Source organism: Diplotaxodon limnothrissa, linkage group LG16 (genome assembly GCF_057381915.1).
Source record: "Diplotaxodon limnothrissa isolate DT_005_m linkage group LG16, D_limnothrissa_male_GT1.1, whole genome shotgun sequence".
In the NCBI taxonomy this organism is placed as follows: domain Eukaryota; kingdom Metazoa; phylum Chordata; class Actinopteri; order Cichliformes; family Cichlidae; genus Diplotaxodon; species Diplotaxodon limnothrissa.
Window position 1 is genome coordinate 34,265,266 of NC_140611.1, and position 25,134 is coordinate 34,290,399.

The 25,134-nt window shown below is 41.0% G+C and overlaps 1 protein-coding gene across 13 annotated transcripts in view; it reads left to right on the forward strand.

Moving 5' to 3' along the window:
• The window catches only part of tns1b (tensin 1b), a 197,763-nt gene that overhangs the window by 114,973 nt on the left and 57,656 nt on the right, over positions 1-25,134 (forward strand). For all 13 annotated transcript variants that reach the window (XM_085374835.1, XM_085374837.1, XM_085374838.1 and 10 more), the window contains 3 exons: positions 9,732-9,773; positions 17,421-17,470; positions 23,734-23,905. In XM_085374835.1, coding sequence (XP_085230961.1) covers positions 9,732-9,773; positions 17,421-17,470; positions 23,734-23,905 — 264 coding nt within the window. The remainder of the gene's footprint in view (positions 1-9,731; positions 9,774-17,420; positions 17,471-23,733; positions 23,906-25,134) is intronic.

A 25,134-nucleotide genomic window follows, 5' to 3' on the forward strand; every position in this document is an offset into this window, starting at 1 on the left:
TGAACGCTGCAGATGAAGGAGCATGGAGCATGAGAGAGGCACAGCTGTGTGTCTGTGTGTGTGTGCTGTTGTTGATGAAGTAGGAGAGCTTGGCTATAAGTCTGTATTACCGTTTTTAACTTTCAGCGGTGCCATGTTGTTGTTGTTTGTTGTATTTCGATTCTGTGCAATTCTCCTATGAACAAAAAATAAAAAATAACAGAAAATGACTCATTGCAGGTTGTTTTGCACCATCGTACAAATTTGGAATCAGGTTTTTTTGCTTTGATGTTATGTTATTGTATGCAGAAAGGCCTCTTATTAATAAAGTACTGATTGGGGAGTTACTGGCCCTTAATGTGCTTCTATCCTATGCAGATGTGTGTATATTTTACATGTCTGTATGCATAATGGCTGATTTTTACTGAAAACATAGGAAACCAACATCAGGAGATGCACCACTGGAGCACGATTGCCTTTTTTAGGTTATTGTCAAACATCAACTTGATCATAACTTGCATTAGCACCTGGAAGTAGGGGGAAACGCTGACTGTAAATGTACATTTATTTAGAAATATGTGTATAAATGCAGATTTAACACATGTAACTTTTCGTAACTGTACAACTGCATCAGGTGAGCCACCATCGTTGTGTCCAGATCTACAGTTTGTGCTTATCGCCACTAGAAGGCACTGTTGCACAAGACACTTTACAGGTGTTTGGTGTCATATCAGACAGTCTGTGTCACTCATAGTGCTGAAGCCTTTATGACATTGGAGGAGAGCAATTAGATATATTCAGTTTTTATTGACTTTTCAAACTGAGAGTGATATCCTGATGGTGCCAACACCTGGTTTCCAACAACTGAATTTATTTTCAAATTGAATGTAATTTGAGACCGTAAGTGGCCACTCTAGAGCATCAAGCAATCATGGTGTAGTATTTTATTTTATCTGTTCTAGATAGCATTCATCAGTCTTACTAATGAGGTTTTTTTGGTTGCTTTGGAATGCATTTCCTCCTCTGCAAATTAGGTCCTTTGACGGTACGTTTTAGTGTAATGTGGATAGTTTCAGATCATGCATTTAACGTTTCATCTCGCTGCCAAGGAATGCTGCTGCATAGCTTCTCATCAAAGTAAAATGAGTTTTTTGTATCATTCAGCAGCTTAGCTGAAACACAGGGACATCTAAGGCCGCTAAGCTCTGTGTGGGATGTAGTCCAAAATGCAGTGTAAAGACAGGGCGCAGCCAATGCATGTGGTGTGTGTTCTTCAAGGTTTCCAAAGAAAGCAAGTCCTGAAAAAAAGCTGTCCAGTCAGAGAGAAAAGGGCAACAGGATGAGGGGCACTCCCTGAGCCTGACTCTCTCACACACACACACACACACACACACACACACACATACATATATATATATATATATATATATATATATATATATATATATATATATATATATATATATATATATATTTATTTATATTTTAGGGGTGCAACGATATTCGTATCGATATTGAACCGTTCGATACAGTGCTTTCGGTTCGGTACGCATATGTATGAACAATACAAAATTTGTAATTTATTTTATCAACTTTCCTTCTGACTATGCTGTCTGTGTTGAGCGCTCAGTGAATCTGCGTTTGACTACTCCGCCTAGGGTCGACAGTGCAGCCTAGGCGGAGTAGTTGAACGCAGATTCACTGAGCGCTCAACACAGACAGCATCGTCAGAAGGAAGAGCGCAGGGCAAGCTAGCGAGACAGAAGTTAAGCTCTCCTTACAACATGGACCTCCCCCACCCTCATTCAGATCTGGCGTTTGGAATTATTTTTGGTTTTCATGTGACGTATGACCCTGAAGGTAAGCAGTCATGGACTAAAGTAAAACAGTATGTTGGATGTGCCATGCAATGCTTAATTACATGGGTGGGAACTAGTGTGTTAGCGCAGTTAGCTCGTTAACGTGTTGGCCGTCTAGCCCCATGCACGGGCGATCGGTGGTAGCTCGTTAACGGAGATTTGCCGTGTTGTGGCGTTAAGGTCATTTCAACGAGATTAACCTGAAAGCACTAGTGGGAACACAACGAATATGACTGCACATTTACACCGACATCATCCTAGTGCAAAGACAAGTGGAAGCAGAAAAAAAACAAGCAAGCATGCTACTAACCTTAGCCGAGTCATTTAGACAGCTGTTTAATATGCTGCTGAGAATATAGCCCAGAAGAAGCGGATAGTATAGCTTTTATTTTGGAAAGAGACATTTCTCTGTAATAAACTCTCTTTTCCAAAGATGAGTGATTCCTCAATCAGATACAGGGCTTGCAATATCACTAGCCCAACGTCCTGGAGCTAGCGATTTTTTTCAGTCGGGGTACCAAAATCTATCTCTGCCCTGCCCGTCGGGCTATTGTAGGAAGGAAAAATATATGTCAATGCTTTTGCATTCTTTCAGAAATGTAGCTGGGTAATTATGTCATTGGCATCGGTGAGCCACTGTCAATATGTGACATATTGAAATCGCGTTTAAATTTGTGCTTGTTTTTTTGCTTTCACTTTGCAATCGCGCGAACTGTGTATAGAGAGCGACAGCACTGATCTGTGAGTGATGATAATTTGTGCACCAATTCCTCTGACATCGTCTTATTAATTGTTAGCTTACTATGCAAACATGACAAGTGAAATCTCCCGCAGCTTAAACTTGTGAGAGGTTGATCGCGCAGAGAATCGCTAAGCTTATGTGAGTACGTGTGTAAAAGCAGCAGGATTTATATTTGACTACGATGACCTGGATGACTGAGAACCTTCACAGACAGATATATATTTTAGTTCTGCTGAGCCAAATAAGACAGGTCAGGGTGAAGAAGTGACAGCCAAAGAAAAGCTTACCACAAAACGGAGAAGTTATGACAAATCAGACTATAAGGCAAAAAGAAAGTGCAGCTTTATGGTTTCATGGACAAAAGAATTTCTGTGGCTGCAATATGACGAGCTAAATAACCAGGGCTGCACATAAGTGGTCCGCAGGTGCGCATTCGCTGTCAAAATAAAAAACACGCACAAGGGTTAGGGTTAAATTTAAAAACTGTACTTTTGAGTTAAAATATATATTTATAATTTTAATAAATGACAAATTAAAAAGGCATGAACATTTTTTTTGTATCGAAAAAATATCGAACCGTGACACCAAAGTATCGAACCGAACCGAACCGTGAATTTTGTGTATCGTTGCACCCCTAATATATATGTGTATATGTATGTATATATATATGTATGTGTGTATATGTATGTGTGTATATATATATATGTGTGTGTATATGTGTGTATGTGTGTATATATGTATGTGTATATATGTATATGTGTATATATATGTGTGTGTATATATATATATATATATATATGTATAAACGCCGTCCCTCTCTCGTTGTGTCTCACACCCACACTCACACACCCAAAGTGGTGATCTTAACCACTCTTCTGTCCACACTAAGCCGCCTGGGCCGGGCTAAATGGGTTGTGTCTCGAGCTCCAAAGATGCATAGCTGTATATTTAGCCCTGGGTCATTTGCCCGACAGGCTCTTGCTCACTGTCTACGTTCTTCCCTGCCCCTTATGGGAGGAAACTCCCAGCGTGCTCACTACCTCTGCTCTCCTTAAAGCAGCGGGCTATAATTTGGTAAATTGGTCAAAGGAGCCACTGTGTTCATGTGAAAAAGAGCACATGGCACAGTGGCGGAGCAGATAGAGCTCTGGGTGACGGTGTGCTGCGCTCAGAGGAGACGAACACGTGGCTGAGTCGATGGTCTTTTATCATCTGTATGTTTTCGCGTGACACTTTTTACAAGGACAGACGAACGGGAGTAACTAAGTTAAAAGACTCCTTCACTCAGAATTTGTTAGTGAATAAGCAGAGTATTGTGTTCTGGAAGTGATTTGCAATGTCAAATGGCATTAACGTTTGATGACAAAAACATGATGCTAACTTCTACTTGAGCCAAAACATCAGTAGTCAGTGTTCCAATATAAAAAGAGAAGTTGGTGTGTCAGTTAAACTTGTGTTCTTTCTGCTAGCCAGCAGGGGGCGACTCTAGCTGTATAGAAATCTGTGGGAAAATTGGCTCCCTAGATTTACAACCTTATTAAAGACTTTACTGATGAGTTTATGATTTCAATCTTTATTTTCAAGTCTTCTACCATAGAAGATGATATTCATTTTCTAAATGATGGTCTATTGTGTCCCTGCAATCCTATTTGGCAGATATGGCTTCCAAACAACAAAATACTCAGCTCTAGGCTTCACAGTGACACCTAGCCAACCATGTGGTGATGGCACAATAGCTACATCCATCTTCTATATACAGTCTGTGCTGTAAACATTGCAGAGAACAGAAAGACTTTCTGCTTTAACTCTGGCCTAATGTTTCCATTGAGTTCTCCTCTGCACTGAGATTCATTTCAGGTATAATAACTTTTACTTATACCACCAAAACAAAGCCGTTACGAGCCGTGAGGCAGTCTGATCTGATATTAAATGGGAAGAACAGATGATTCAGAAACAGAATATATGTAATTATATAACATTAGAAAGCATTTTATTATGATTCCTTTAATTTGCGTCTGCCCATCTGTGCTGCATCAAACCTTTCTTTCTCTAACTATTTAAAGCAACACAGATTTGAAACTAAATTAGATCACTTCTCCAACATGTAGTTAGTGGCCGCAGATTTTATAACAATGCTTCTTTTCCCATAGCAGCTACCGTTGCTCCGCAATGTGAGTAAAGCAGGAGGAGGAAGGGGAGGTCTGAGGTCTAAATTGACTGTTGTAATATACAAACACCTGACTTACTTTGAGCCTACAGCCTGTCTTTCATTTTGGTTGCGATGCTTGATAGAAACCATCTGGACCACAAGAACCGTGTCAGTATAAAAGGACCTTGGATGAAACAACAGTTTAATCACGCCGAGCTTTCTACTTTTTTGTCAGCTGTCGGCATTCTGGCAAAATCTGCCAAATCTTTGGTTTAGTGTTATAGGTGATGCACAAGTATTCTAAACTAACATGGAGTAGAAAAGTGACACAGGTTGTTCAGTTTGGAGACATGTAGATCAATGAATGTTGACAGAATGTAGCTGTTAGCAGCTCTAGAACTAATCTTTATCATTATTATTAACCAAAGACACTGGGAAACCTCCCAGATATCCTCACTCTGAAACCAGGCATACTGAATTTGTTTTCCTTTTAAGCCAAAGCTGAAATATTTTGTAGATCTGTGGGAGAGCAACGGCCTGCATTTAGCCCCTCTCATGAGCCTCAGCTGACTTTGTTCACGATGATGACACAGCTCTGAGCAAGAGATGCGCAAAGGAGGCACAAAATCTGAATATCTATGATGAAAATGATTTTAAGTTCAAAGGCTCACTCTCAGACTAATAGTTGTATGGAAATGGCACATGAGGCACGATTAGAAGGGCACACTAACATACTTGTGAGGTTTGTGTTTACGCTGGCCTCGCAGGTGCTGCAAAGCTCTTGGCCACAGAGGAGTGTTTGTTTTGCTCTCGTCTTTATTCTCGCATCTGTTGTAATTATGTTTAATCACGATTATGTTTGAAGAGTTTTTTGCAGTCTGCCCTGCGGTTGTGTGCTGTCAGACCACAGCACATTCATTCGGTGTGCACAGGGAGGCCAGCTAAGAGTTAAAATCTGCAAGTTTGCACCCCTGTCACATGGGCCAATGTGATTCAAAATGAGAAACACAACTGTCTCGCTATAAAGTAGATTCAGGATTCTGGTATGCATTACTATCCTCCACAGCTTCTTGCTTTAATCAGATCCTGAAGTTTTAAACTGTAGCTTCAAATAAATAAAATTATTACATCTGCTTTGTTCTTGATTTAGAAAAGAAACGATACGAACACGTCTCGAATGAGAGCTTCAGATCAACTTGTTGCTTGGCTTGATTCAGCAGAGGCTCCTGCTGACAGACATGTGGCAGAATGACACAGCATGATGCACTAAAGCTGCAGCCTTAAGAGCTTGCTATGTCAACATAAGGACTGCAAATAAAACTAGTATAGTGCCAAATCACAACAACAGTCACCTCACCTATAGAGAAACCCCCCCCCCCAAACAACTAGACCCCAACAAGATGAGTCCTGGACTGGGAGCTGGTTCCACAGAACACGGGCCTGAAAGCTTAATGTTTTGCCCATTTCCTAATTCTGCTTTTAAATACCCAGGAACCACAGGTAAACATCTAGTCTTAAAGAAGATAGTGGTTGGCCTTTCCTTCACTGTGAATACGTACACAGTCCTGGGCTTGAAGACTTGACCTCTTGATCTTGAATCTGAAATTCCGAGCTGGGACAGATAATTTAGGTTTAATTTAAAGCTTTTAATCATTTGGGTCTTGGAGTTTCTGAAAGCTTGGTCTGTTTCTTGTTTCAGAATTGTGACATTTATTGTGCACAGCCTGCAAGAATTGCCCTGATTTAAGAAAGAAAAATGGTAATGTCTGTATCAAAGCCCCCCTTCAAATGCTTCTTTTGAAGATTACTGACACAAACGGCAAACACTTCCTCTGTCGGCTGTTTTGCTGATACAAAACTTCTCCGGCTTTCTCGTGCTCTCTGAATTATTTGCATCTCTAAGCGACGACGTGCACATGGATGCAAAACAGCCATCTGGCTGCAATCTTGCAAAGCGGAAATGCACATGTTCGAATATATCATTGTGAGAATTGTTTGTGTCTCTGTGTGTTTTTCTGGGTTTACACACAATGGCCTCCATTTGTGTGAAAATGCCTGCGGCTGCAAATTTTGGCCTTGCAGTGAAATCCACAGTCTGCATTTAGAATCTCAAACATTAGCCTGCTGTTTCCTTGTCCTTCATTCTTAGAAACAACATCTGTCTGCATGTACAACAGAGAGAAATGTAGTCACGATGCTGATAATTGAATCCCTTTCAGTCATAAATGCTGCAGTTTGGAGCAGACTCCAGTGACTGTAGGTCTCTCGTGCTCTCCCTGCTTGGCGGTTTAGTCTGAGTGTTTGGAGTCTGTATTCTAGGGCCTGCACGCTCAGACTGTAATTAACAGTTTACATTTGCTGTTTATGTTCCACTGAAAGTTTCTACAGAAGCAGATCGTCCTGGGTGTTGCAGCCCAGCTCTCTGTGTGGGACTCTGCAGAGATCACTACCAAGCAGGATTAAAGAATGAACCGCGGCAATCATATGTTGCACAATTTAATTTTTACAATAGTTAAAAAAATATAAAAATTTAAAAAATATAATTTCAATAAAACTTGAGTGTCTTCGGTGTGATGAAGAGAATCTATATCTGTGCACGAGGCAGACAAAGATGGATTTTTGGACTTTTTATTGTAATTCACTGAGAATTAGTTGTATTTTTCCTCGTTCTTGACTTTTAATGGCATTTACAGAGAGGAGATTGCTTTTTGTTCTCTGGTATCAGCTCTGTTACCAAAAACAGGACATTAGCTCAGGGGGTTGGGACGCGTATCTGTAACCGGAAGGTCGCCGGTTCGATCCCCGGGCTCTCTGCCCTGGTCGTTGTGTCCTTGGGCAAGACACTTTACCCTACTTGCCTACTGGTGTTGGCCAGAGGGGCCGATGGCGCGATATGGCAGCCTCGCTTCTGTCAGTCTGCCCCAGGGCAGCTGTGGCTACAACCGTAGCTTGCCTCTAGGGCTGGGCATATTACCCAAAATTCATATCTCGATATTTTTTAGCTGGATGGCGATATAAGATATATATCTCGATTTTTTTTTTTTTAAAGCCATAAGTTAAGAACAAAAAGAGAGTTCTTAGTCACACTGTGTCCCAGATGTCAAATGGGCATTTTCTTTACATACAGCGTAGATGTACATGAAGAAATTACTCAAAAATAAATTATCAGCATTTATTAAATAATCATGGTCCATAAATAAAAGAAAACAATGTTGTTTTTGTGCATAACGAAAAGCTCACAATTGTGCAGTCAAAATGTAAACTAATAGACCATGAGCGTAATAACAAAGAGACAGATTTCACAGCTGCACCAGGTCTCTGAACAGGTGCCATTTGTGGTCCTTATACACACACAGTACGGTAATATTACGTTGAAGCACAGTACTATCACTCCGCGAGGCGGCTCCATCAAGCGGTGCAGCTCCGTAGCTTAGCAAAGTCATATTAAAACATTTTTTGACAGATTGCTGAGCGCTGTGTACCACATAAAATCGGTTCGCGGTCAGTAAGCACAACCAGAATTCATACATAAGGCGCACTGTCGATTTTTGAGAAAATGAAAGGATTTTAGGCCGTGCAGCCCCTCCTGGCTGCATGTCGTTAGCGCGGTTAGCTCGCTAACACGTTGACACCGTCCAGCCCCACGCACGGGGCGATCCGAGGTAACTCGCTAACGGAGATTTTCCGCTTTCATCTTGTCATTGCCTGCAGGTAAAGCTATGGGGGAGGCGGAGTTGTGTTCAGTGAAGGAGAGGCGAGGCCGAGTAACGTTGCGTAGAGACATAAGTGGACGAAAGAGAGGCAAACCTGCGGCTCCACAAGTATAATTATAACGTAACATAGACTATATCGATATAAACGATATTGTCACATCTTATATCTCATATGAAAATATATCAATATTTTTTAAAAAACTCGATATATCGCCCAGCCCTACTTGCCTCCACCAGTGTGTGAATGTGAGAGTGAATGAATAGTGGCATTGTAAAGCGCTTTGGGTGCCTTGAAAAGCGCTATATAAATCCAATCCATTATTATTATTAATGTGTGGGTATTTTTTAGGTTATTTCCATGGTTTTGAGAATTTAAAAAGATATTTTTCCATACTTGGAGTGAAGAGAAAGAGGACATTTAGGGATTGAGAGATGCAGAATGATATGCAGCAACTGGTACTGCCAGTATTATTGTTCAGATCTTCCTGCTATTTACCCTAATGCTGTCTAAAGTCCGAACAGGCTCATGATCTCCAGAACATGAAAAAATGTGAAAAAATGAGCAAACCCAACTTTCAGTGCAGAGTATTGAAACTTTGGACTCTTCTTTTTTCTTTTTTCTTTTTTACTGGTGTTGAAACAGTCAGGTAATGAACATCTCTGCATAAAAATCCACAGCAGCGTGGATCTTCAAATGCTATGATGCATTTTAGGCCTCATTTAGTTCCATGCACATGTGTGTGTTAGTCTGAGGTTAGTGGAGCCCACACAAGCTCATGACGTCACAGATTGCTCTGTTTTCTTCTTCTCCTCTCTGCCATCTTTTCCTCTCTGTACCCCAAATCCTGTTTCTTCATCTGTCTGATTGTTCCTGTGTTTTTGTTTTTTTTTTTCTTAGCATGTCCATCAACCCCTTCCCACCACTTTCTTCTGGTTTCTTGTCCCACAGTGCCCCTTTTTTCCTCTCCTTTGTCTTTCCTGACACTCTCTCTCTCTCCATAGCTGTATATGGTGTTGAAAAAGAGAGTTCCTCGGCTGGACTCTCTGGTCTTGGCTAATGGAAGCAGACCTGTCTCTTTGTGTAAATATTTGCACAGAAGGATTATAGATGGTCCCACACATTCAAGGTGGAGTTCTACTCCACTCCAGGCCACATTAGGGCAAGGAATGGCTCTGAGCATAGCGTAAACACCCGATGACACAACATAACATCTCACGAAGTCAACTGTTTGAAGCGTATCGGCAGGTGTTGATCTCACTGTCTGTCTCTTTTTGTCGTTTCTGAACAGGCGCCGAGCAGTGACCTCCCTCTCAAACATGTAGACACCATGGTGAGTTTACCTGCTGATTTTTCGCAGGTCCATTCTTCTTGCTTGGTTAGACTAATGAAGGAGCTGATGGATCTGCCTCTGCAGCCTTGGCTGAGAGGTCAGACATACTTGATGTAGAAAAGGTATAAAGTATGAGTGGATGGTTTCCCAGCTGCCATGAAGGACATTCATTATAATAAATACTTCAGAAAAGCCAGATTAAGTCTACACTTGATGCACAGCAGGGCCTGTTGAGATCAAAATCCCACTCATTCATGAGATATTTTTAAACAATATCTCACATCCATCGTCCACAACAAAAACACATATTTGCGCCAGATGATATCACGTTATCTTTTCAGAACACAAACATTAAATCATATCAAACAGGAAGTTCTTTTCTAGGCATCAAGCCACATTGCTGTACCAAACAGCTAAGTGGACTCTTGGTTGCTTTTGGTTGTCTTTGATTCATCAAAACAGAAACATTAAATAATACCCAGTTGAAATCTATCGTCGAACCCCGTAACACCAAAGATGGTGTCTGTATGACACATCCTTCGACCCTACATCCAAGTAGTCCTTATTTTCTTTAAAAGAATATATTCAGACAGTTTAGCTGCTGGACTGACACGAGTACATCTGGAGTAGAACAAAAAACTGCATAGAGCGGTTACCTGCAAGGCCGTTGATTGGCAACCTGTGCCAAGAAGCACTTGGGTTACGCTAATGTGACCAGTGCAGTGTGCTGGAATGCAAAGTCTGTTTGCACCTTCTCCTGTGCACCTGGAGCGTAGCAGGCGTGCATTTTTTGAGGCTCGTGCAGAGGCCTATGGCCCCTTAAGAAAAAGTCGTAATTCTACTGAATGGTACAAGTTTGAGCTTCAAATTGTACTTAAAGTACGTAAAGTAAAAGTACTTTCTTCTGACTCACGTCCGTGCTTTTATTGAATCATAGTTGCTGATTTAATAATGTGTTTAATCAATTTAATGTTGAAGCTGTAGATGATTTTAATTACTTAATATATCACGTTGTTGCTTTATCGATAATACTGCATCACTGAATATTAGTCGATTTATATTAAAATATATGATGCAGGTTACAAAGTTCAATATTTGCATTGGAAATATTCTGGAGTAAAGCTAGATGGTAACATAACATGGAAATATTTTGGGGAAAAATTGTGGATGTGTTTAGTGAAAAGACAAGTGTCTGTGGCACGTGAATTCTGGCATCCTTCATCTCCACTACGACATCTGAGTGATGTTCAGCTTACGCAGCGTGAGCGAGATAAGCCCAGCACAGGCAGCCGCACGGCCCGCTAACTATTTTTAAAAAGGTTTTGTCTGTTTACTGTAGTATAAACTCTTTTAAAATGTAACTGAAGCATCTGCAGCTAAAGTGAGTTTATAAAATGAGTTGTGGATCAGATAAATATTATTATCTGTTTAATAAATTGTGTTGAGTATCAAGTGTGGAGCTGTAGCTTGCATTGTTTTATGCAAGGTGCTGGCATGGTTCATTTACACATGAGATGTTAGACTCTGGGTTACCGGGTTAATGAGATGAACGGTCACAACTTAACAACAAAAGTGTGACTTATGCCACCTTCACCCCCTCTAAGCTTTAAATATGAATCAGTAAGGACGTGTGAAACAAGGAGACCCTCAATTTTCACTGCATACACTGTTTGACACAAACCTCCAGTCTGGGGGCTCAGTGTGTGGACTGGATGGAAGTTTTGAGGCGTGACCATCTAATGTCTATGCATTCATGCAACACTGGGCTCAGTGCTGCAGCTACATTAGCAGATATGAACAACTTCCAGTATTTTTAAACCTTGCGTTTTTGTCTGTGACTGCTGGAGTATTTGGACATGCTGGTTTTCAGCCCAGACTCCACAGGTAGCATTGGGTAGTAATGTATTTTAAACACATTTTTTTTTTGTTATTGTTAGAGTTTCAGAAGAGTTGATATGATTGTTGGTTCTTTTTGCCAACTCCTTGAGAACAATAAATTTTGATGTTCTGACAAAGCACTCAAAAATAAGGGTGGTACATGTTTGCTTTGGACTCACTGGGCACTATTTGTCTCCAACACGACTTCCTGCGAGTTGTATTTTGTCTGAGAAAGGAAGGATCGAGTAACCAATTTAGAGTTGCCACCCAAAGCCGAGTGCCCGCTTTCCCCACAAGGACCAAAAATACACACAAACAGAGCTGTGTGCCTTTTTGGGAATGGTGTGTGTGGCTGCTTATATTGGCGTTTCCCATGTTATCCTTCAGTCACTTGAGACAGTCTTTTAAAAGTCTTGTGAGTTTTTCCCAGTCCGGCACAGTTTGGTCAGCACCTTAAACGAGGGCCAAAGTCTGAATCACACCCTCGGCGTAAGTGTGTGATTAGACGAGTTGCTGTTTTATGCTTACTGTATGATCACATGTCTGTACAGAGTGGACTGTATGTGCTCGAGTGTCTGTTTGTGTGCAAGTGCAGCTGCTGCTGTCTTGTCATGGGCATTTGCTGTGTGGTTACACAGTGACGTGTGGCGGATGTTTGGCCACGCCTCATCGCCTTGGAGCATCACAGAGATTTATCTTGTGACAACAAGACCTGCATCAGTTTCTGCTTGAGCTTTGTTTTTCTTTTCTGCTATGAACATCTTGGCTGTTTTTCTTTAATCAGTATTAATTTTTAAGCTGCATCATTTTACTTCTTTTTCTGATTTCACTTCCCCGACAGATCCCCCTGCCTTCGATCCTCAGCTTCTCGTGTGAGAAAGTTGATAAGATGACACACAAAAAAAGGCACGTGGTTATATTTGTACGGTTATGACTTAGGACGTGCAGCAGTGAGCAGCTCCACTCAGCTGACTTGTGTGTGTTTATGTCTACAAACATGCATCAGTTCCCACATGTTTGGCTAAAGAGACGGAAAGGCTTAGCAATTTAGATCCATGCAAAGATGAGAAAGAGACATGGGAGCGAGGGAGGGAGGGAAAAGTTGAATGCGGGGGGAAGAGAGAGATAACGAGGCGGAGGGGGGAGGGTGGCCAACGGCAGAGAAAGAGAGGGAAGGGAGAGCACACAGAGGACAGAAGGAACGGGACGAGGAGCTCTGTGGAGGAGTCTGCCCCGACCTCGAGCATGTAGTGGCCCGCTGCAGGCTACGGCCCAAAATAGAGCCCTTTTTTTCTGCTTTCCTTCTTCTTCTTCTGCTCCTCTGCTGTCAGAGAAAAGGGAGAGGTTTCTTAGAGGGAAGTTCACTGCCGGACACAGAGCAGGGAGAGGCAGCGGGAGCTCTCCAGAGATGAACCGAGGAGAGTCTTTTAGGAGGCGGCTCTCCTCTCTGAGGGGGGCATGGCGATGGAGTACGGGCTACCTTTTCAGGAAGGTAGGATGCGATGAATGAAGGATTTGGCTAAAAGCGGCTCTTGTTGCTTCTTCTCTTTCCACGCTCAATGTTTTTTTCTTCTTTGTCATAGAAAAAGTTTTTGTCTCCTTCGCAGACTTTTACAAGCCCCCAACGTCTTTTCCCTCCCTCCCCCCCTTCCTCCCTTACTGCCTCACTCTTTCTCAGATGGTTAATTTGTATGGCCTGCTTGTAAAGTCAACCTCCCCAGATGTTTTTCATCTGGAAACAGGGCCTGGAGGACCCCCCACTCTAATTCCCACCTCCTCCTCCTCCTTCTCTTTACCCACTACCTTGCTTCTTCCTCCTCCTCCCTGATGGAAGTTCCCAAAGGAGATGGGATGTGGATTGTGTCGTGTTTAGGAGCTTAACGTCTTTAACTTTGGGAAACTGTTGCTTGTTAAGATTATTTTCTTCTTTCATTCTGTTAAGCTACTCCAATGTGCTCCTGCAGACCCTCCATTCATGAACTCGTCACACATCATGATGTCTTTGAGTTTTTCAGAGGCAGAAACATCAATGTGACCACAGTGAAAGTTATTGTCTTATTGCTGACCCTGGCTTCAATGCAGCGCCTTTACTCTCCCAGATGGTTGCAGTTTAACTTAAATCTCGTGGCTCATAAAATCCTCTGCACAACAATTCAGACTAATTTGAAGCAAAAACTATGAATTAACCGCCGTCTTTGCAGCACAATATAAACGACAGCTCTCTGGCAGTCTCTAATTAAGACTTTTTCGCTTGCATGCTGGTGGCTCCGTGTCCCGTGTTGGCGTCCCTTTACCTCAAGAAACGCTTGGGCTTTTCCTGACCCTGATGCGCGGTAACTCCCTCAGCACCGCTCGGCACAAACACTCAGCCCTCTTCACGCTCTGCGTTTGTCTTTGAACCCTCTCTTTTGGGTCGTTTCTCGCTCATTCATCTCTGTCCTCCTCTGGTGACTTGCTGCGCTTTGGAGCCCCTTGCAACATGTTGAAGCACTTAGTCCAAAGTGCAGACAGAGTGGGGGGTGGATTTGCTTTGTGTCACCTCAGTTGGGCAACTGACTCATGTGAACATTTGGGCTGTAGAATCGAGGGGAGGGAAGCAAAGCATTTATCAAAACAAACGGGCCGTTCTGGGAAAATACCCCATCGTCTGATATGTTTGTGTTTGTGCCTATGTATGCGTACGCATTCACGGCCCCCCAATGTCACAATTAATACAGATACTTGTTAGAATCTCCAGATTCACCAAATAATGGTTAAACTCTCTCTTGTGGTGTCAAATAACACTGTTTTGTCAAAGCTGTTTGTCCTTTTAGTGTTGGTGATGTAACACACCAGGTTGTAGCAACATAGAGACAGTGCTCACTCCCAACCCATCACATCTGGATGCTCATAAAGGTTGTCATGTTAAAACAAACTGGGTAAGCATAATTTTTTAAGGACGCTGCAGAGGCGTATCTTTGCTTTCAAAGGGGACTTTTTCCCTTTGTGTATAATATTGCTGCAGCTGGTATATTCAAGCTCAAAGGATGCAAGCCACTTCTGGCAGAACGTTGGTATTTGATGCTGTGGGATGTTGAAATGCCAGATAATAACTGTAACTGTAAGGTTTGATTTCCCAAGAATTTAGGAGGTTTTAACGTTGGACCAGAGTTAAGTAACCTCCCCACAGATGCTTTAATGTCATTTATCACCAGTTGATCTAGTGAAAGCCTTCCACGGTGATAAAAATGCAATTTCCCGGTTAAATGCTCTGGTACGGGGACGTGGAAGCTGCTATTAGGGGAACCAGGATCTCTGAAAGTGAAGCTTTCTGTTGTGTTCAGTTTTTCTACCCTCGATCTTATTTAGTCCTACTTTTTATTTTTCTTAAATGTGTATTTTTATGAACCTGTTGTTTTTAATTCTACTGGTGTGTAGTATTTGTGCATCAGCAGAAGGTGTAGTAATGGGAAAATGGAGCAAAAGGTCATGCTTAGCCCTGACTATTGACATATCTGTTTTGGTGGCTCAGTGGTTAGCTGTCGCCTTATAGATGGCCGCCAACCCTGAGCCTGATCCTGCTGGAGGTTTCTTCCTGTTAAAAGGGAGTTTTTCCTTCCCACTGTCAGCAAAGTGCTTGCTCATAGGCAGTCGTTTGATTGCTGGGATTTCTTTGTATTATTGTGGGGTCTTACCTTACAATGTAAAGCACCTTGAGGTGACTGTTGTTGTGATTTGGCGCTGTATAAATAAAACTTAATCGAACAGAGTAGAAAGAAGGTCCTCTGTCTGGAGTTTCCATCTGTTTCCTGTACCATCATGGCCCAGGATACTTTTGCATAAAGATTTTCTAAAAAAAATCATAAACAGACAAGCACAATCTCAACCTGAGTCTCCTGTTTAGAAACCTTTTAGACTATTATATGAAACATGAGAAAAGGTTTCACATTTCTAACAGAGTGTCAGTTCTTCACTCAGCGACAGTCGGCTGTTAGGAGAGCAGAGCAGACTAATGCTCATACAGGAAGGTCAGTGGTGCTCTTGACACTGATGGTTAGCCAGCCAATCTGATATAATGGATGATGACGGATAACAGCCCCTTCCTGTGTACATGTGACCCAAACATCACAGGAGAGTGAATAAGTCCACGTGCCCTCTGACCCCCCTCCTCAAGCTGGTCTGAGTGGGGGGGGGGCGAGGCGGGCCAGGCTTAGTGGAGCCAAACACAGCCGGTCACTTTCAGCCACACTTCCTCTGCTTTGCTCTATGAAGGTGCCATGTGAAGCTGTTCTCACATGGCGCTACACAGCTTCATATAAGAGACTTCCCCCTCCTTCCCTTCCTAAGGTATAATACACACTCTGCAGCAGTGATCAGATCTTTGTCTTTCAGAGTGTTTATTTTCTAAAGGGATGAAAACTATTTCAAACTCTAACTGCCTGTTAGACAGTATAACATCACAGGACTGGAGACAGCTGGCTCGAGCACGCGTTTACAGTCTCATTTGAGCAGTAAGAAGATCTGCCGTGTCGAGGTGAAGGTCGTCGGAGTTTTCTGTTAGTATCATTACCTCAGCTACTCCACAGATTGAAGCCTGATTGGCTGATTCTGAATTTTCAGGATTGTTTTCTTTAAAGATCTACATGCGGTATGTTGAAATTATAGTAAAAGGGGAAGTGATGCAGTCATTCTTTCCTCGGTTTCCACAAATAGTTGTGTTGCTGCTCCTATTACATGTGCTGCGGACAGCGCTGAGGGGAGTGCAAATGATGCCATAACACATCTCTAAATTACATCGAGCATCAATTTTCTTTTAAATAATAAAGAAATAAAGTCCAGATATCACACAACATATATCTCAGTACTGATATGTGTGAGAGGCACACGCTGTCTCTAAATATAAGATATTTGGTTATATAAAAGTGTACAGGAAAATTATGCTCGACTCTTTTGCCGGGGCGATCGTGGCTCAAGAGTTGGGAGTTCGCCTTGTAATCGGAAGGTTGCCGGTTCGAGCCCTGGCTTGAACAGTCTCGGTCGTTGTGTACTTGGGCAAGACACTTCACCCGTTGCCTACTGGTGGTGGTCAGAGGGTCCGGTGGTGCTGGTGTCCGGCAGCCTCGCCTCTGTCAGTGCGCCCCAGGGTGGCTGTGGCTACAATGAAGCTTGCCATCACCAGTGTGTGAATGTGTGTGTGAATGGGTGGATGACTGGATGTGTAAAGTGCTTTGGGGTCCTTAGGGACTCGTAAAGCACTATACAAATACAGGTCATTTACCATTTTGATTGCTGACTACAGTAAACACTTTACTGATGAGTTTATGACCTCAACCACTAGTTTCAAGTCTTACTCAGTACAACATAATGCTTATTTTGTAAATTATGGTCTCTATTAGAGGAAAATAAGAGGGTAAAGTAGGTAGTGCTTTAGTTAGTGATTGACAAGTTGTTGTGTGTGCAGCATTCTTCTGATTCTCACTGGGATGCATCCCACGGACCTCTCTAACCAGTCTGTGATTCTGCTACAGCTACAATAATTATGATTTACATTTATGCTCTGCTGTAATCTGTAAAATCAAAGGCTCCATTATTTTCCAAATTTCAGAAGATTAAAATTTACCAGCAAGGCTGAGCTGGTTACATGGATGACTGTGAAGCGTCATTTTAATAATTCGAACGTCTCTTTAACTGATTTCCTTATTTGGTGTATGAATGTTTTTAACAGCTTGTTGAGAAACATCTTTGTGTGCATGCAAAGAATACTAATAAAGTTTTTCTTTGTGATTGCAGGGCTCAACAAAATCCTCAAAGAGCATGGAGTCACGGCGCAGGCCATCGAGGTAGCTTCCCTTCTTTCTTGTCTCCTGTCCTCCTCATCAGTTTTGAGTTTTCCTACTTTTCCTCCCTTCTCTCCACGTTTCCCATAAAAGGCTTCATTTGGATTATCAGGCTGCGTTTGTTTAATTATTTTAGAAAACGATCTCTCCTGCTTCCAGCAAAAGTGCAGATTTATAATAAGGGGGGGGGGGGGGGGGGGGGTGAAATAAATATCAGGCTTAGCTCTGTGCGTTCTCTGCATCCTGCTTGATAATGTGAGGAATCTGAAAATGAAAAGTTTAGATGTAATGTGATATTGGCCGATTTTTACCAGGGGACACTGTAAAAGCAACATGCCCCGCTGTTGAACTGGACCGCTCGGTGTGTTGTTGGACATAAAGATATCTGGTGTCAGCCTCGGTCCTCAGGGAGTCACACATGTTGTCAGTTGTGTAATTAATGTGTCAGACTTGATGGCACAACACAACTGTGTGCTGTGCGAAGCTTGAATGACAGTTTGGCTCCCTCGCAGCAATTCACCTAGATGATATGAGGTAATAAAAACAGTTCAACATCTGGAACATCAGCATGTTTAACAGCCCATGCAGAGAACGTGTGAGTTCATTTACTGAGAGGATTACACCTGATTTCCATCCATATAAAGGAAAACATTTTTAAGTGCCTAACATCAGAATCATTGACAGTTGTCTGATGTAATCCTCCCGCTAAATTAACTAATCCAGTCAAACTCTGGGTTCAGACAGGTTTGGTACATTCCTATGATCACACTTTTTATTTGCGTGGAGGTTTGTGTTGCTACGCCGTCCTCTAAGCCTACAAATAAAAGTGTTTGGGTAATACTACCTACCTACTTAGTTTAAATAACTAGGTAGTGTAGACAACATGTTTAGTATTATTTTATTTTTTTTATCAAAGCTAAAGAAAACCACAATTCTCACTTGTGGTAAACATAACATATCATAACACATCTACAGTGACAGGTTAATTTGACAGCTGTGGTCATGCAACATTGCAGATATTATTACATAAGTTCTCTGATTCTGAAATGTGGTGCACAGATCTTTCAACTGAAGACTTTTAGACATGCTACTTGCAAAAAAGAAGCACTGAGTTTGTTTTCTTTTGCTCTCATTCGAAGCAAATGTTCAAACTACCTAACTTTAAGATAGTTTGTCTTGATCCATGCTGAATCACCCCAGTAAGGATAAATCCGGTAAGTTGATTCTGTTCATCTGGACGTAGCGTTTTGAGTGGGAGAAATGATTCGTCACTCATCCAAGTGAATTCTTCAGGGACTGACGACGCTACGTCCAGATGAACAGAATCAACTTTTTGGGATTTACGATGGTTTATCGGTATAGGTATACAAATGTAACCATTTTCAGGTGTATTTTTGTCTTCATCACCTTCTAGGGAAGCACTGAAATATTTAACTGGTAAAAAAGATATTTATTACTTTTATCTGTTTACTGTTTGGTGCTGGAAAGGGAATATACAATAAGTCTCTCCTGAAAACAGTTGCCTGTTGCTGGAAAACCAAAACAAGCTAAAATGGGCTTAAATCCCTGGGAGCTTGGCGGTCTTATATTACAATTTGTCATTGTGAACTATTCCTTCTGCATCACGTTTATATAATATTTAACATATAGAGGTGAAAAGCATCTGTAACTAATGCAGAGAAAAAATGAATAGCGCATGGTGTTAAGTCGTTTGCTTAAGAAACTCAAAATATTAATAATAGAAAAGGTCAAATCAGTCTAAGTAGCGAGTTTAACTTGGACGAGCCAATTGACCTTTTGGGTCATGAGAAAATATGTGGTAATATGTTTATACCCATCAGGAAGTATGACAAGTATGATTATAAGCTGAAGTCAAGTAGGGTGCTCCGTATTTTGAATGGAAGAAACCATGGAAATCCTGGTTGTTGACTTTTATTGCAGATATCTTGGGGGATTTTTTTTAACAGTTAAATGTCTAAAGTTTCTGGATTTAGGAAAAAAAAGGTTCAGTGTTTGTCTGAATTGACAAACGAGATCAGTGCAGCACTGAAATTGAGCATGCAGAGATAATGCGTCATTCGTCAAATGCGGTATGCAGAAAAGGAGCAATCACTTAACCCTTTAAGACCTACCATAGAACCAAGTCCGCCAGAGCTTATATTATATTTTTACATGCTGTGGAGCCATTTTTGGGAGCATTTCAAGTTGATGTACATCAATACAACCATTATAGCCCAGATTTTAATAATATGTATTCATTAAGTGCATAGTAATTACATAAACTACAAAAAAATTGAAAATCGTTTTTGATTTTTTAACATATATTTGTAGTTAGAGAAATTTAAGAGGCTTATCCCTCAAAACTGTAAATACAAAAAAGTTGCACAAAATAGTTTCCCACCACAGGAAATTTATTTTGAGTGTCTTCATAGTTTTATTTTTGAAATACACCAATTTTTATACACTGCAGGAAAAACGAAAATAAATATTATAGTGCAAATTTGCAAAAAAGCAGCATATGCATCAAAATAAACTATTTCCAGCAGTGCAATATGAGTCCTAAGCATCCCAGAAACAACACAGAAAGTCATAAAGTCAAAGATAACTTTTAAAAAGAGCAGTATAGGCCCTGAGGCCCTGATCGCAAAAAAGACTACATTTCCGTGAAAATGACGTCACTTCCGGTTTCGGCCAGGTAATGGCGGAAATGCAAAAGTTCGCGCTGACGTCTATTCCAACGTAGGAAGTGTTTTGAACAGCTGATCGGACCGGCAAAGCGTGTTTCTGGAATATTATGTTTTTGTTCCTGCAAGCGCTTTTTATGCAGTTTTTGCAAAGCTTTATGTGGAAGGAAACCGTGACCTAGGACAAGCTGATGGCACAATATGTAAGTACAACTCCTCCGGTTTCATATGCAAAAAAAATTTTTGCGCTAGCTTACGTGGTTGCAGTGCTACCGGGATTAAAAAATAGTTACGCATAACAGAGCGTTCCCGCTCCGATCGGCTCTAAAGGGTTAATCTCTTCAGCTGATGAGAAGCAGGTTGGCACTCAGCCGGTCAACACATGCTGGTGAATCTGGAATGGGACCAAACCACAGGTCTACAGTATATTGGCTTTGACTGCACTCAGAGGTGAGAGGCATACACAAGGAGATGCAAGAGAGTGAAAAGGAAATGGTGGGAAAGAGGAGATGCAGGTTTAAAGAAATATTTTCAAAAACTTGATAAGACTTCTGTCTCAGCACAGTAGAGACATGTGCGACATATCAATTTCTTTTATCTGAAGTGATGAATAATTTCCAGTAAGCATGTTTTGAGTGGCTCCAGATGTACAGAAAAGAGCAGGTTACAGTATTTGAACAGTAAAGCTGGAGCGATCCCCTCTCCCAGACATATGAGCAATTTCCTCAGGGGCTACTCACAGCTGACAAATGTGGGAAATATGCTGCAGTCTGGCTCCAGGCACCTCTCCTGCAACCTCTTCAACTCACTCCCCACCTTCACTTCACCCACTTCACTTCTTTATAGCCTCTTTATGGTTGATATTTCTCTGCAAAGGCAAAAGTCGGAAAGAGGTTTGATCAGTTGAGGTCTGTTTATTGCTAGTGAGACGGTGAGTCGCAGAGGACGCCTGTACGGCTCTACATCTCAGCCTGCAAAATGACTTCAGCCCATATAACTAAACCAAATCCAGACATCTGCAAGGAAATTAGAAAAAAATGTAACTTGCGTATATTCACAGCAATATTGCATAAATCTTGCACGTGATGATTCTTCTAATAAAAACCCACAAAACCTGATCAACAATCTTTTTGGCAAATATTTGGCAATACAACAGAATATATCAATTAACAAATTTCAGATCAACTCTGATTGCAATGTGTTGGCGATCTGTTTAATAATTAGATGGCAGTTAATTGCAAACCTTTGCAAATTTGTCTGAGAGTGAATACAGTCAGTCTGTGATTGTTTGCAGACAGATTGCCTCCCACCGCGCAACCTGTGCAATCACATCACAAATGAAAGGGGTCCCCTAGAGTTAAGGGGTGTGGCATATTGTTGGTCACTGCAAGTACTTGAGTGCAAAATCACCAGACAACTGTGTTTTTCTCCCATCCACCCTTCTTCTTCTTCAGTTTTTTTTTTCTGTTAAGGTGTTTTCTTGTATACATTCTTTTTATGTGTCAGTTTTAGATTCATGACATCTGATTGCTAACTTTTAACTAACTTTTAAATTTTAACTAAAACTTTTCTTCTTCTGTCATTTAATGGTCGGGCATTGTACAGCTACAAGCATTTCACCCCCATGTCATACTGTGTATGGTTGTGTGTGTGTGTGACAAATAAAATTTGAATTTGAATTTTTATCTGCATGTCATTCATGAACTCCTCTAGGGACTGCAGATGAATATCTGGTACAGTACATTGTACATTGTTCCTGTGTTTCTAATTAGGTGGAGCTTTTTTTTTTAATTTCCAAGAGAGATTTCAGTAATTATGTGCAAATGGTGGGACACACACACACACACACACACACCCCTAAACTAAACATTAAAAAGTGTGCTTGCACTTACCTCACAATGCTCGTTGCAACAGCTCTTTGGCACGTAAACAGGGCTACAAGAGTGATATGTAAAAGTGAGTTTGACAGAAAAATGTCACAAATCAATAAAGACAAGAAAATCTTTCAAGTACGTCTTCAGAGCAATATCAGTGAGAAATGTAAAAGTAACAATGAAATATATTTTACATTCTAAAGACTATAAACACACTGTGGGCAGCACATTTGGGGACAAGCCCAAGCACCAGACGTCCATTGGTACCATACAGTATCATACTATCCCAAAATTATTTAGTAAACATTTTAAAAACAGACGCAGCAGAAACAAAGTGCTGTACACAAAAATAATTACAAGGATGCTGTGTCTGAGGTAAATCTGATCAGTCCTGACCTTTAAAAAGAAGGATTTGTAAAGTAAAATTCATCTTTTAGCAAACATTGAAAAGAGGGATTAAAAAAAGACTAAATGTGATTCAAAAGTGAGTAAACCATCCACTAATTAATAACAAATGACATTTAATTTGGTTGAGAGCCACTCCAGCCATGCAGATAACGTTTTTTAAGCATAAAAGCATAAAAGAAGTTGATGCCACGTTTTAAGGATCTTTCTTTCATGTAAGCACAACTCATCTAGTGCTGCATGTTGGTCTTAAATGGACTTTTCTCCAATATTTAGCTGTAAAAGCACATCCTTTTCTGCTAATCTCCTCAGATTACTGAAAAAATAGCTTTTTTGTTCCTTCGCTTTTTAACCAAATCTCTGTATTGTTTAGACATCTGGAAAAGTCAAAGAGCAACACCTGCTCTCATTTTCTCAAGAGTCTGAGAGTAAATTACGGATCAATCAGGGAATTCTGACATCCCTTTCATCTGGGCTTCCTTAATCTCTCCCTTTTAGATCTAATCTGACCAAATGAGGGGGAAAAAAGACTCAGCAGAACAACAACCAAAACACTTTTGCTCATCACTGATCATCAGTTTGCGTGGTCCACATATCCCGCAGCCCCCTGGTGTGTTCATCGGATGCGTCACCTTCTCCTCGCTCGCTTTTCTTTGCAGACAGTCTAAGAACATGACTTGTGTTTAATGCAGCAGGGAGAGCATGAACCCCGCTGAGATTTAGTGATGTCATTGTGGATTTGGTATTTATGTGGTGTATTGCCTTCTCCATATTAGGATATTTGTTCCATGTTGACTTGAAGAAAGAATGTTGTGTTCTGTTTGCAACACTGCGGACATTCAGTTTACAGATGACGTATGAAGCCACATCATTTTTTTGTTGCCTTGGGCTCCAAATATGTGACTCTGAAGATGTGAAGTTAAAGTACAAACTTGAAATTACGTCAGAAGAAGACGTGTCTTGTGACATTTCTCTGTAAGAAATGACTGTGTCCATAATAATGTTATTGCCTAAAACAAACTGGGACTGCTACCATCTTTAGTAAAGCAGCCCTCTCTGCCCATATAACATGAACTGGACAGACGTGTATCCAGTATCTGTATAAATTAAACAAAAACTGCTACCTAATTAAAATTGACCAGCTTTCATCCTTTTGGCAGTCTTCGGTTAAAGCCATTCAGCTGCAGTGTATAAATCACATGTGCTGCATTACTTCGGGGTATTAAAGCTATCTTTTGCAGTCCGGTGACCTGCATTGGTTTTTCTATCAGCTGATACTCAGAATTACTTCTTTTTTCTGCAGGAGTGCGAGTCTGCTGCAGGCCCTGGAGGAGAGCTACGAGCTGGACCTCATCTACATCACAGAGCGGATCATCTCTGTCTCCTTCCCCAGCAATGTGGAGGAGCAGAGCTACGCTGCCAACCTGAGGGAGGTGGCCTCCATGCTGCGATCAAAACACGGGAACAACTACCTGGTAGGGTTTCAGAAAAACCGAATAGTTATAAAAAGTCATTATCAGCTCATTTAGCTAAGGTGTAACCACATATTCACCTAACAGAGTGGTTATATAACATCTGCATACTTTATATTGCATGTGATACCTGCCTCACTCTTCGTTGTTCAAAGCATCGCTCCTGTTGCTTTTTGTTGGGCCGAAAAGTGGTTGCCTGCATTTAAACTGTTGTAAATGATTTGTTGTCCTATTATCTGCCAAACAGATCTTAATTATATCTCTCATAAAAGTTATTTTGAGCCAGAAAGAACATTCCTGTCAGAAGTTAGAGGCAGTTCTTGGGGAAAAAGTCTCATTGAGGTTAAAAAAAGATGTATTTTTCAAGCAGGATCTGGCCAAGAGGGGAGCAAAAATTACAATAAATAAATAACATAACAGTATAAAGATATTTTAGGTGGCCGAAAAAGTCCTGGATTGATTATACTGGCGGCAGAATAACATAAAGATAGTATCATACACAAACCCCCCCCCCCCATGAAAAACATGTTATTTCTTCAGTTACTGGTAAATCCTTTTTACAAAGTTCTAATTACCAATATAAAGCAAAGCTATTAGACATAGAAAACACCCCAAAACTGTGACTTCCTGTATCTGTTAGCAGTGTAGGATATAACCCATGCTGGGCAGCGGGGACACAACCTCAGTCAATGTGTGCATTTAATCTTTTGCTAAACTTAAACAACTCCAACTTGACACTGCTGTTATCTATTAAGAGTCAATCATATCTTTAAAGTAAGTCTTTCTTACTGCATTTGCAAATCCAAACACACATGGGTGAAAGGGAGGAAATGAATACACTTTTAGTCACCAAAACTAGCACAACCAGCCAGTTAATAGAGAAGTTTCCCAGCAACGGCAACAGTTAGTTCATTGACGGCTAACTACATTATTGAGTTACAGGTTGAGTTACAAGAAACTCTGTTCAGGACTGACTCATTCATGATGTGTTGGCTAATTTAACACCATCGCCAGATACTAAAAATGGCTTCGTTCGAGTTTGGGTGATGTTAAAAGCACATGATTTTTATTCACTGAACCACGATGACCCCGCTAAATATAGTCGTCTTTTCTCTGAAGTTTAGTGAAGCATGACTTTGGAATCAAAAACATTAAAGCACAAAGCTAACATTATGTTGCACTGTAACATATAGAAGTAGCTAGCTCTGTCCTGTTTGACAACAATTAGTTTA